This window comes from Micromys minutus, assembly GCF_963924665.1.
Source record: "Micromys minutus genome assembly, chromosome: 22".
NCBI lineage: Eukaryota > Metazoa > Chordata > Mammalia > Rodentia > Muridae > Micromys > Micromys minutus.
The window spans coordinates 46,625,451-46,638,581 of NC_137957.1; the positions used below are offsets into that span (position 1 = coordinate 46,625,451).

The 13,131-nt window shown below is 44.3% G+C and overlaps 1 protein-coding gene across 5 annotated transcripts in view; it reads left to right on the plus strand.

Annotated features, from left to right (window-relative positions):
• The window catches only part of RIC8B (RIC8 guanine nucleotide exchange factor B), a 92,072-nt gene that overhangs the window by 59,880 nt on the left and 19,061 nt on the right, over window positions 1–13,131 (plus strand). For all 5 annotated transcript variants that reach the window (XR_013975495.1, XM_080935662.1, XM_080935661.1 and 2 more), the window contains one exon: window positions 8,614–8,758. Coding sequence is in view for 4 of the 5 variants with exons in the window: in XM_080935662.1 (XP_080791788.1) it covers window positions 8,614–8,758 (145 nt within the window). In the remaining variant the exon portion in view is untranslated. The remainder of the gene's footprint in view (window positions 1–8,613; window positions 8,759–13,131) is intronic.

The following is a 13,131-nucleotide window of genomic DNA, read 5'->3' on the forward strand; positions in this document are numbered from 1 at the left end:
TAGTACTGCTGCTTTTGACTAAGAAGATTGCTGCTTCTTTATAGGTGTTTATTTTTCCAGTGAGCACACAGTTCTTGTATGTATCTTTAAATTCATATGAGTATGTATCTCAGGGTGTACACCTTAGGCGAGTCAGTGTACAGCAGAGGCAGCACGTGCTTCGCAGTGAGCTCTGCGGTTATTCTCATGTGAGACGGCTGTGTTGGTCATCCTAGGATAGCTAGGACTTGGGAAGTTTTATAAAACAGCTGAACTCAGACCTAGCATAGCTCAGCGCAGTAATGTGTGTGTTGTTTGGTTTTTGTTTTTGGTTTATTGTTTTAATTAAAATTTGAAGCTTCTCTGTATAATCATGTGATTTTTCTCTTCACTCTTACTAAAAATGTATAAGTGTATTCTTGGAACAAAATTCATTTGTTCAAGGGCTGGCAAGATGGCTCAGTGGGTAAGGGCTCCTGCTCCTGAGCTTTACCACCTGCGTTTGTAGATTCTATACATAGAGAGTTGACTACTTCAGGTGACCTCTGATCTCCATATGTCTGCAAGCACACACACAAAATAAAATAACAAATGAACGAATAAATGTGATGAATATTTTTAAATTCATCTATCCAAAGTGTACTTTTAAGCTAGACATAGAAGTGCACAAAACAGTCAGGGTTCTCACCTTCGTGTCATTTACTTATGCAGATACCTGCAGCAGCCTAGCCCTTAGTAACGAAAGTACCTGCAGTACCCGAGTGAAAATTATCCTTTGCAGCAGTTTGTTTCTTGGGGAACAGAGGGCTGCTGAGGTAGGCGAGAAGGCATTGCTGTTAAGCTGCAACTAGTGCTGCCAGTAAAGAGCTGCAGACTATCAAATAACTTCCTTCTTCTCGTTAGAAATAGATTCCTTTTTCATGCAGTACATCCCAACCACAGTTACTCCTCCCTCCACGCCTCCCTGTCCCTACAACTTTCCCCACCCCAGATCTAGGCCTCCAAAAGGTGACCACCAACCACGACAAAAGGAACACAGTAGGACAAGGCAGCCCAGCTGGGGCAAAAGGGTCCCAGAGCAGGCAGAAGAGGCAGAGACACCCCGCTCCCAGTCAGGAGTCCCACAGAAGTACAGGCTACCAGCCATAGCATGGACACAGAGGAGCTGTGTAGACCCTGCAGGCCGTGTGCTTACCGCTTCCGTCTCTGTGAGCCACGTGAGCCCTGCTCAGCTGATTCCGTGGCCATGTTCTCCTGCCCCATGACTCCTACAGTCTTTCCATCCCCTTTTCCTTTGGGATTCCCCAAGTTGTGAGAGAAAGCACCCAGTAAAGTCCTCCAATTTAGACTCTTCCCACAGTATATGGCTGTGTGCCTCTGCATCTGCTCCCATTGTCTGCTAGAGGAAGCCTTTGTGCTGACAACTAGACAAAGCACGGATCTCTGAGTATAGCCGAATACCATTAGGAATCATTTGATTGATTGGTTTTTGCCAGTCATGTTTGGTTCTCCCCAGCTCTCGGGGCTTCCAGTTTTTGGTTCCTGACGGTCCAGGCAGTGTCAGGTACGGAGCCTCTCGTGGAGCGAGCCTCAAGTCAGCATTGGCTGGTGACTTCCGCATCTTCTGTGCCTGTTCCCCAGAACATTTAGTTGGGCAAAGGTGTGGCTTGGTTGGTGTCAGTGTTTCTCTTTCACTAGCCTGCAGAGCACCTTCCTGCACCAAAGAGACTAGAATGGAGGGGTGAAGGCTTCATGCTGGCACCAGTTTGACCTCTTCACGATCAAAGTGCATGCACATGTTTACTTTTTCTTGCTTTCTTTAAGGGATTTATTCATTTCCTCCAGTTTGTGTTTTTCTGGCTTTCTTTAAGCGGTTTATTCATTTCCTCCGATTGTTTGTTTATGTATTCCTGGATTCTTTAATGGATTTATTCATTTCCCCTCTAAGGACCTCTGTTGTCTCCTTATAGACGGTTTGAAGGTCTTTTTCTTGTGCTTCCCCTGTGTTGGAATACTCAGCCCTCCTGTGGTAGCATAGCAGGGCCTGAGCAGGTAATGCACTGCCCTGGCTGTTACTGTGTTCCTACACTGGCATCTGGGTTTGAGGTGGTTATAGGTCTAGGTGGTGATTTCTGGATTTGTCTTTGTTGGGTGGGTGCTTTGTTCTTTGGTTTCTGGTTTCTGGTTTCTGTCTGGATTTTCAGAGAATGCGATGGCTGTGTGTTGCTTCTTTTACTGGTCTGCTAGGCTGGTGTGTTCATAGGGAATGCCTGCTGGTGCTAGAGACTGGAATGCAGCAGTGAGTTAGAGGAGGGCCGTCAAGAGGGGATGGTGTTGGATCCACAAGAGAAGTGTTGCTGTGCTAGAGTGGAGACTGAGAGATTGGACCTAAGGAAACAGAGTGGAGGTCTGCAGGCCACCGGCTGATGTTCTGGGATGTGGGACCTGCAGTTGAGCAGGTGTCCACTTGAGTTGGAGCCTGGGATGTAGTGACGAGTGGGGGAGGGAGGTTAGGAAGTGATAGACTGTGGGATCCATAGGAGATGTGGGCAAGGGGGGAAGGAAGGCTGAAGCTGGTGTTCTGTTACAGCACTAGGAATGTGTCCAAGGGATTGGGTCTAGTGGGAGAGAGAGAGAGAGAGAGAGAGAGAGAGAGAGAGAGAGAGAGAGAGAGAGAGAGAGAGAGAGAGAGAGAGAGCAGGAAGGTCTATGTGCAGGTCAAATAACGTCAACAGTAACAGCTGAAATTTCTCCTAAAGATACACAAAGCTACGTGCAGTGTAACAGTACAGTAGTCTGTACCACAGAGTAAACCAGTAAGCAGCAGGCAGAAGCAAGAATGGTAAAGTTTTAACAGGCTAGGCATGAAAGGAACACCCAGGTGTCTTAAATACCCATCTGTGCTAGGGCAGCCCACTTCTCTAGCCAGCAGGAACCAAGATGCTAACGTGCAGTCATAGTACCAGCTTGTGTTGAGCTGTGACATCAGATTACATTTTTATTATTCTCACAAAGTCAGTGCTTCCAGGAAGTCATGCTAAGCAAAAAACAAACAACAGCTGAATTCAGAGAAAACATACTACTCCATATTTTCTTTCAAATGTGAAGTCTAAACGAGAGAGAAAGGGAGCCATTAGAGGGGCACAAGCTTAGGGTGCATGGGATGTGAAAGCAGGGGGAGGGCTGGCTGTCAGGGAGAGGGAACCAGCAAGAAAGGGCAGGGGAGAGGAAGTGGACCGTAGGAGGCAGCCATATGCCGTGAGAAGGCAATCGTGTAACGAAGCTCGTCGCTTTGCATGTGAGATTCAATACAATTTTTCTCAAAATAATAATTTTAAAACTGTACCCTCTTTAGGCTTCTTAAAAAATAGGCTGCATCATTTAACCAAAAGAAAGTGCTTTGTGAAATAATCCACTCTTTCCATAAGTGGCAGGCGCAGTGGTAGAGGTGAGTTACAGTGGTAAATCCATCTTGAGCTCCCTTGTCCGTACCTGCAGCTCTAGTGAGCCTCCGACTCAGTGTGAGGGTGTCCGTGTCTCTAGCTTGTTGAGAAGCTGCTTCTTTGCTGTTCCTATTTTTCCTCCCGTCTTCCTAGAAGCCTTCCTCTGTGAATTGTTCCTCTCTTTTCTTTGATTTAATGTTTTAAGTTTTTACATCTTAGAATCTGATCATTTTTCTTTTCCAGTATCCCTACTACCTAGAGAGAGCTCACCTTACGGCTATGCTAGTCAGCCATCTCCTTTCCAGTTTCAGTAGTAGTAGGACATGCTGCCTGCCTCCCTCAGCACATTCACAGGCAATTCTCTGGAGCAGAGGGTATTTTTTCCTTTTACCTACTGGTGTTTTTATATAGTTGCAATATTGCTTGCACCTCTCAGTATGCCTGTGCTAGGGCAGTCCTAGGGGACTTTTGACAGCTGTTCTTCCAGTCTTCTTTGCTGGTAACCATTCTGGTCCCACATTTAATTCCCTAGAGTCATCCTCTGAACACCACTTGCTCTGCTCTTGGCCTTTGCTTCAGGATGAAGCCATTATGTTTAGCCTATGGTCTGGACGTCTGCACCTGAGTTTCTCAGAACTGCCTCCCTCTCCTGTCTGAAGTTGAATGCATTTTCTCTAGTGCCCATGTTCCTCAACGTTTCTGTGTTCTTTGTTCACATCTTTTGTCTGTCTTCCAGGTAACTGACAGGTTTGTTATAAAACGTGGACAGAATGTTGTCAGAGCCCTGTAAACTTCAGTGCTTCCTCATCACTTGCCTGGGGAAGCTCACGTTCCACTCCTGCCCTGTGCCTCTGTCGTGTTTCACTGTGTTAGCATACCCCTGCCCCTTCCTGCTTCTAACACGGTGTTTTTATAACATGGGCTGCCCTGCCCCACGTCCTCCGAACCTTCTAAGCTTTGGCTTTGGAGAGCCGTGGACAGTGGTCTGTGAAGAATTCCCTGGCATTTCCTGCCAGGTTGGTTTTCTTCTGGTGCCGTTCTTACTCACTGTCTTGTTTTTAAGCTTTCCCGTCTGCTACGCTGTTACTCTGCAGAGCTTGCATCCCAACATCCAGTTTCTTTACTTCGGATTCTGTGTCTTACCGGTAGCTATTGGCCCGTAAGTGTTAAATAAAAGAGCAAATGTGTGCTCCCTGTGAGTTCAGTTCTGTGGGCACATTAGCATCTGTGTCTCCCCACAGTGAGGAATAACTTCCTAAAGCAGGGTTGTGCTTGCTCCAGTGGCAGCCTGGAGAGGCGACGGTGTAGAAGTAGTTACAGAAAGAAACAATTCAGGATCTGAGGCGTGTACAGAACAGAACATTAGAAAACAAAAACAAACAAACAAAAAACCAGGGGCTGCAGGACAAAGAGCCTTTAGGGGAAGCAGGAGAGGCTCCCTCCAGGAAGGCAACACAGTTAGGTTTGTATTGAATAAAACATGTCTTGTGCACCTGTATAGAAACAGAAATGGGAAGATATAGTTAGAGGAGCTGCTGACTCTAGAAGGCATGGAGTTTAACTGGATGGAAAGTTCCCACTGAGAAGGGAGAATGCTCTCTGGGAGTGCTTTCCTCTCTAAAGGGATGGAAGCTCTGCTTCATGATGAAAATGAGAGAACTAATGTCTGTGTAGGCTTTCAACACTGCGTGTCATCATATTCAGGTAATAACAGACAGTTACCGTGACAAAAACCAGGCATCTGTGTGGGTCCATGCCTGTCTGTGTAGCACCACCAGAAGATCCTCCTTTCGTAGTAACCAGGTTCCATCAGTTTTCCTTCCCTCCCATCCCAGTGCCCAGCAGGGTTTAGACAGGGTGTTTAACAGCACACTGAAAGGTAAGCAAAGGCTTCCCCCGGACGTCTCTCCACTAGGATTTTGTATTCCATTTAACTCCCTTCTTGGATCCTCAATTTCTTGTTGTTTAAAATCTTAACAAAATTGTATTTGACTTTCTTTTTGGAGTATTAATATGTTTTAAATCATCTCTGTTTTGTCTTAGAATTGACATATGATCCAGTAAAAGAGCAGTAAATATGGTTTTCATTGAAATATTGGGTCATTATTAACTGGGCATTAGTGTTCTATGGGCTTAGATTTGTGGTCCTTGATCATCAGTGGATTTGTATCTGACCATAATCATATCTGGCCTCTGAGTATTAAGATACCTACATACTCTTCCCTTAATAATTCATTATGCATTTCCTAACTTTCTTAAATCACTGCATCCTAGGCACTGGTGACAAGAGACAGCATATCAGATTATTCAAGGGTTCAGCTTACTCTCCCTCATTAAATACTTACATAGTGTTTGCTGGTAGCACCAGGAGGAGAGGAGCACAGCTACTCACGGTCTCAGGTTAGAAATGACAGGCTCAAGCTGAGTGCGGTCTGACCTGTCTCTGATTTGAGCATTCTGAAGGCCAAGGAAGGAGGAAGTGAGGCCCAGGCCAACTTGGGCTACAGAGTATAACCCTCGTATAATCTATTTATATGATTAACCCTGTGTCTCTTTGTACACAGACATAACCAGTTTTTATACTCCTTGAGAGGAGGATAACTTCGCTCGTCCTGGAGTGGGCGTTTTCTCTATCAAAGGAGCACTTCCCAGTTGAAATGTTTGACAATTCACAGCTTTATCCACGTTCTCCAAGCTCTTTGTAACTACACTCTGACTAGAATATCCCTAATCTATTTTTCTATCTTAGCCCTTTATAAGGTCCTCAAGATCATTTTTGCTTTATAAATGTATACATGAGTACTATATTTGCATTATTCCAACCCTCCCCACTCCAGCTCGCCCATGCCTCCCACTCTCTCAAATGTATGACTTCTAGTATAATTATATAGTGATATACACACCCCCCACACATATCACAACCTACTGACTTAGTTTGCTGCCATGCACGTGTTTAAGGCTGACCACTTGGGATTGATAACCTCTCTGGGAGCTCATCGCTGGAGAAAACTGATCCCTCCTTTCTCAGCGGCCACTGATTGCCTGTAACTCTTCATCTAAGGGTGGGGCCTTAGGAAGTTTCCCCTGTCCATGTTGGCATATTGACTGATGGTGTCATTATGCAGGTCTTATTTAGGAAATTACACTGTTGAGATTTTGTGGGTGCAGCATCCCCCTTGTGTCTGCAAAACAGTGTCTAGTAGCAAATACCCTGGAGCTTGGCTCTTAGGACCTTCCCACCCCACCTTTCACAGTGTCGTGCCCTGATCTGAGGTGCAGGTGTTCTGTAGATGTACTGGACGATGCGTACACTCCACTGTTGTTTATTCCCTGCCTTTTCACCAGCCCTGTTCCTCTGTAATAGACTTCATCCCCTTCTTTGATGAGGAATGAGACTATATTTATCTGTGGGCATCAGGATGAGTATTTAGATTGCAGTTAGGAATTAGGTTACACTAGGGAAATGACAGTGGCCGTTTGTCCTGTGGTGTCCATGGCCTCACCAGCCAGGGGTAGTTATCTTCACAGTTCCAGGCTTGAATTCCTTCCTATTGAGTGGGCCTTAGATCTAATTAGACAGCTATTGGTTAGCCTCAAGATACCACTGGGAATACCTTGACAGGCCAGTCATAGGCTCCATGCTGGGTAGACTGTTGCTTGCTTTTCTCCCTTGGTAGCTTGTATAGAACCGTCAGTCCTAAGAGAGGAGCCTTCAAGGGCAGTTCCAGTTTGATTCTGCAAGTCCTGTGTCTGGTGTGTGGTGTCCTCAGTAGTAGGGTCTTGGCTGTATTGTTTTGGGGGAGGTCCCTTGGACCCTTCTTGGCCGACAACTTAAATGGGGGTTTCCAATGCCTGGTACTGGGGTTTCTGTTAGGTGGCACTTGGTTTCGAGCATTATTACCTTATATGGCATAACTCCATGCTGTCATTCTACTCAAAGCCTTCAGTAATGTTTTTAATATTTTTATCATATACATAATTGTATGCCTTGAAAATTACCTGAAGAGAATAAAGTACACTTATATAAAGTTGCCTGTAATTGTTCAGTATATTCCTTAAAAAGTTTGTAAGTCTCACACATACACACATGCATGCACACACGCATGCATACATGGACCTCCACAGTAGGTAATGTACCATATACTCAGTGTCTCAGATTCCGTGTGTGCAGGTGTATGTGGGGGGTGTCTAACACAGTAGTTATGTAGTCTTTACCCAAGGGAAAGGAACGAGAACTTTTTGCTGCATAGTTTTCTAAAATACTCAGTGGTATTAATTTGGAAGGAAGTAGTTCTTATTCCATTTCTACAGATCAGAAAACTAGGGCAAAGCTATAAAATATTTTACCTATGTTTATCCAGCTAGTGATGTGATAGTATTGAAATGTAGCCAGTCTGACCCGGTGCGCTTCCTGTGTTTATATGTTATTGCTAGTTTTTTATATTAGTGTATGTGTTGGGTCCACATGTATGTATACATATGAAGGCCCAAGATTGGATTTTTGGTGTTTTCCTCAATGGCTGTCTACTTTTTTATTGAGGCAGGGTCTCTCAGTTGTATCTGGAGCCAATACCTAGGAAATCCTGTCTCTGTCTTGCAAGTACCCACCCAGCTTTTACCTGGGTTGTGGGGATCTGAACGCTGGTCTTCATGCCTGTGTCACAAGCACTTTTCCTATTGACCCATCTCCCCAGCCTGCCCCAGCCTGTCCCCACCTGCCCCAGCCTGCCCCAGCCTGCTCCAGCCTGCTAACTGCTCCTTTAGCCTGTCCTAATTTGCTAATATCCGTAAGTGTTATTATCTCTTATATAGTTTCCTTCCTGTCCCTTTAAGGATTAAAAATATTTATGGTTGTTTGTACCACTCGTGCAAAATCTCAATCTGACTTTCATTATTTTTAGTTTAAAAAAAAATAAGATTAGAGATCAGAAAGTTAATACATGGCTCTTACCAGTAGGAGCACAGAGGCTCTTCCTTTGTTAGAGTGTGCACAGAAGAGTAATTTCGGAACTCCTGATACCTGAAGACAGCATCGGAGCCTTCATACCAGCCAGGAGTGTTTGTAGGTGTTCCGTCCAGCCTATGCTTAAAGGGCTCCTGCCATAGCAGGCATTCTCCTCTGTACTGGTGTGTGGGTGATGATGGTAAGTACCTTAGGATCCCTATCTAAAACTCTGTTGTGTTTTTGCAGTGGATAGCCTGCTGAAATACACTGGCTATGGGAACGCTGCAGGACTGTTGGCGGCCAGGGGCCTCTTGGCTGGTGGAAGAGGAGATAATTGGTACTCAGAGGACGAGGACACGGACACTGAAGAATACAAAAACGCAAAACCAAAGTATAGTACTGTTTCTACTCATTTACGTAGCTGTGCCTTTCACTTAGTGGTTTACCTTCCACTTTCTGTGACTCTCATTTTCTAGTGCTTTCTCCTGGGAATTTGTAAGTTTTCCATCTACTGGTGTTTTTAGAGATAGCTTCAAACAGTCCCTTAGAGTAACTTCGGGTGATTGAAGGGTAGTATCTCACCGAATGTGCTGCACGATTCTTTTAAGTTCAGTACCCTCTTGGAAGCAGTAAGCGTGCGGTGGCGATTTTAGATGCTGATGAACAATTTGAAAGAGTGTATTACTGTTTGCCTTCTTTTCCATGAGGCTTTCTAACATACATCTGACACCAGGTTTTCATGTTGGTGTTTTTGACGCATAAGTCATTTTCAGTGCCCTTGCACAAAACCCTCACACATCAAAAAGTATTGCAACAAGGCACATAACCCCAAAGGGAAAGGAGCTGGCTCTGCACAGAATTGCAGTCATACATACAAGTAGGAACTTGGGTTTTAATGGGTGTTTAGTGCCCTGAAGGAACAAACCTGAAATTCTGTGATGTCCCTAAGTCAGTATGTACAAAGGAAAGACGTTGTTTCCTTAAAGCAGCTGCCACCTCTGTCCCCTTCTTTTTCCCTCACATCCTTCCCTATCCTCCTCATCCTCACCAGCTCGCTGCTGTCCTCTCACTTGCTAGCAACCATTCAGACTGAGTTTTTACTGGGTCCTGGCACTGGTTGCTAATAAGGCGCCCTTCATTGTGGGTATTGTCAGTGACGCTACCGTGCTGTTTTTTACTGGCCTTCTTCTAGAGAATGATATGGGTCATGAAGTAGGTAACAAAGAATAGAAATAACAATCTGTAAAATCAAGTATAGATTGTATTCTGTTGACATGAAAATATTAAATTTCCATAAAGTAAAAAATTACCAATCTCCAGTCAGCAGAAACAGCATGGCCTGTATCTGGACAAATTAGGTTTGAGTACGAAGTGTTATTTTTAGCATCCCTAATACTCTCAGCTTCACCAAGGTCTTACAGAGTGTTACCTAACAAACAAAGGGCCTATTGAGGGAGGGAATGTGGGCAGTGAATTTTATAGACTACTGTCACTTATCCTGTGGCATGAACATCTCTGGTGAGATTTTGAATATAAAATGCAAGAATTATATTTTAAGTCAATATTCTGAATTAGTCTCACAAGCTCTTGTTTTGAATAATTCTATAAACTGCATTTCCAAATCATTTAAACACTGTCTTTTCATTTGAGGCCTAAACATATACTTGGTGAAAGTCCTTCTTGGTAATGGTGGTGTGTGTTTGGAGGTGGAGGCAGGTACTCACTGTGTCGTGCAGGCTGGTCTCAAACTCATAGACTCAGCTGATCCTTCCACCTTAGCTTCCCCAGTAGCTGAGACTGTAAGCACACCCCAGCACATCAGCGAAGGGTCTTGTCATCATAAAGGAAGATGGACATGATGTTGATTATTTCTCAAATTCCAGAGCGGGTAGAGAACTCGTAAGTGTCCATAGATGTTGGCGTCTTTGCATTTCAGCATATATGGTTGATTTTATCTAAGACGGTCTCTTTAATGATCGTAGTCGTGTAACTAGAAAGTTCAGAAAGCTGCCATATCAAAAAGGGGCTTAAAGAAAGCACTGGAGCATTGGGTCTCTCTCACTTGTATAGGGCACTAAATTTTATCACAGAGGTGATGTTAGGCCTCAGGAGGAACCTTTTGTTTGAGTCAGTGTTGATGTCTGACACGGTTACTGTCTGAGCTCTCTGCTATGGATGCCATGGACAAAATAGTACTTGCGCTCTGCAGCTCTGGTGTCTTTCTCAGTGCTCAGGCTTGGCCAGAGTCGTCACTAATATAAAGTCTTGTGTCTTTGAAATGTGGCTCCTTATAAGCATAAATCCGTGTTTCCAAATAAATCACACCTTCATACAGTGCCTGTTTTTCTTTCAGTGCACCCTCTCAAGAGAATATTTCCTATCACTTTGCAACATTCTTCCTTTCGGGGTTTCCTGTGGAAGTGACAGTCAATAAAATCCTTTGTCAATAAGGCAACCCTTTGTCACTCTGGGGGTGACCCTCGGGGATCAAGGCACTTGGTATCACTCTTTTCTAGTCTGATTAAGAGAATTGGCATCTGAAAGGATTGCTCATTTTACTGTACTTTTGGCCAGTCAGTGTTCCCAGGGTCTCACTCTGCTTTTCTTACGATGCATTTATTCACAACAGTTGCTAGTATTGGCTGAAGTAATCACTCTTCATCCAGTTGGCCCAAGTCCCATTGTCAAAAATGTAAGTGGATTCTGATTAATGCACCAAGGTAACCTGTAAGCCTTTATTGGAATCTAAAACCAAGAATTGTGTGGGGCTTCCATCCAGGCTTTGGGACACAGTTAATTTTATAGTAGTCTTATTTTGTGTGTCAAAATAAATGTATTTAATGGACTGAAAATGGCTTTCTGTAATTAGTCAGTTTTAAACAAAATACACTCATAGAACCGAGATCCGTGCCTCATGGAGAGCTAGCCAGGCGGGCTCGCTAAGTTCTCAGATACAATCCTTTATCGAAAGGAAAAGCTATCTAAACTTTTTTGCTTGTTTGATTTTAAACAAGATTTACTTTGTAGCTCTAGCTGGCATAAACCTCAAATCTAGGTTAGGCTGGCCTCAAATTCACAGAGATCCACCTGCCTCAGCCTCCCAAGTGCTGGGGTCAAAGCCTGTACCATTACAAGCAGCTACATGTTCATTTTGTACTGCTTTCTCCGTTGGCGCTGAGCATAGGCCCCTGATAACGGATGTGTTTTCATCATTCTAAATGTCAGTGGAAAGATGTATGTTCAGTGTGTTCGACTTACTTATTCCAGCTTTGGATCTGCAGCTTTCAGGCTAGACACAAAGACATCCAGAGGTGCCTTGGGGGCTGCTTTATGGAGAGGGAGGAGGGGCAGAGTCAGAAGTGGCCAGAGCCCTGGATAATTTCTGACACTCTTCACAGACCTTTGCAGAGTTCAGAAACACTCTTGGTCTAGTTATCTGACTGCAGAGGTCTCAGCCGCTGGGGCACCATCACACAGGCTGTTTGTTCAGCACAAGGCATCATGCCTGCGTTTTCTTCCCCTTGTCTACATTTTGCTGTGCTGCTTAGGTCTGCTGGGAACTGTCTTAGCATTGAATAAATTATGGTTTCAGTATTTCTTAAAGCACATGAACCACAAACCAAGGCTTTTCTCTTTGTGTAATCTGGGCTGTTAAGACTAGGATTTAGCTAACTTTTAGAAAGTATGGGTTATGACTATAAGCACTCCGTGAGTACATCTGAAGTCTGGTCACAAAAGACAGAGCTGAAAATAAAATTCTTGCTCCTTTTCTCCTGCACAGCACCTTCACACACTGAACAGCCTTTACAGCTTGCACTTTGAGAATGGAATTTTCTCAGTTCCAGCCCAACACTGAACTCAGAATCCCCCTGCTTTAGCTTCCCAAACACGGAGATTATGGTGCAGACCAGCACAGCTGGCTTCAGAGAAAGCAGCAGCATCTTCAGTGCTGGCTACTCGGGAAGTAAAGTACACAACGTAAAATGAGCATCCTAGTCAGTCTAACGTCTGAAAACCATGGCGGTCAGCACCTTCACACTAGTGCACAGCCATGTGCCGAGCTTCTTGTACACAGGTTTCCCTGTATAGCTTACACTGATCTCAAACTCTCAGTCCTCCTGCCTCAGCCTTGAGGGTGCTGGGATGTACTACTGTGTCCATCTTCCCCAATAAAACTGTTCACTGCCCTGCACCCTCTCCTAGCCTCTTTCTGTCTGTGTGAAATGAAGAAACCTTGAATATGTGAAATTATATGTAACAGTTGTCCTTGTGACTGGCTCATTCCACTTCATATGTCATTAGGGTTCATCCATATTGTAGTATGTTTCAAAGTATCTTTCATGTTAAGACTGCACGCTTCTCCATCCTACTATCTAAGCATTGTGTTTACTCACAGGCCATCAGGGGACACTTGACATATAATGCTGCTAAATGGAAGTGTCCTGGTGTCTCCAAGTCTCTGCTTTCATTTCACTTGAGTTTGTATCACCCATGGTTACATGTTCAGTGTATTTTTTTAAAGATTTCTTTATTTTATGTATATGAATATACTGTAGCTGTCTTCAGACACACCGGAAGAGGGTATCAGATTCCATTACAGATGGTTGTGAGCCACCATGTGGTTGCTGGGAATTGAACTCAAGACTTCTGGAAGAGCAGTCCGTGCTCTTAACCACTGAGCCATCTCTCCAGCCCATACATGTGCAGTTTCTTAAGGAAACTGTTACATGTTAGTTTACACCTCAGCTGTACCATTTTACATTT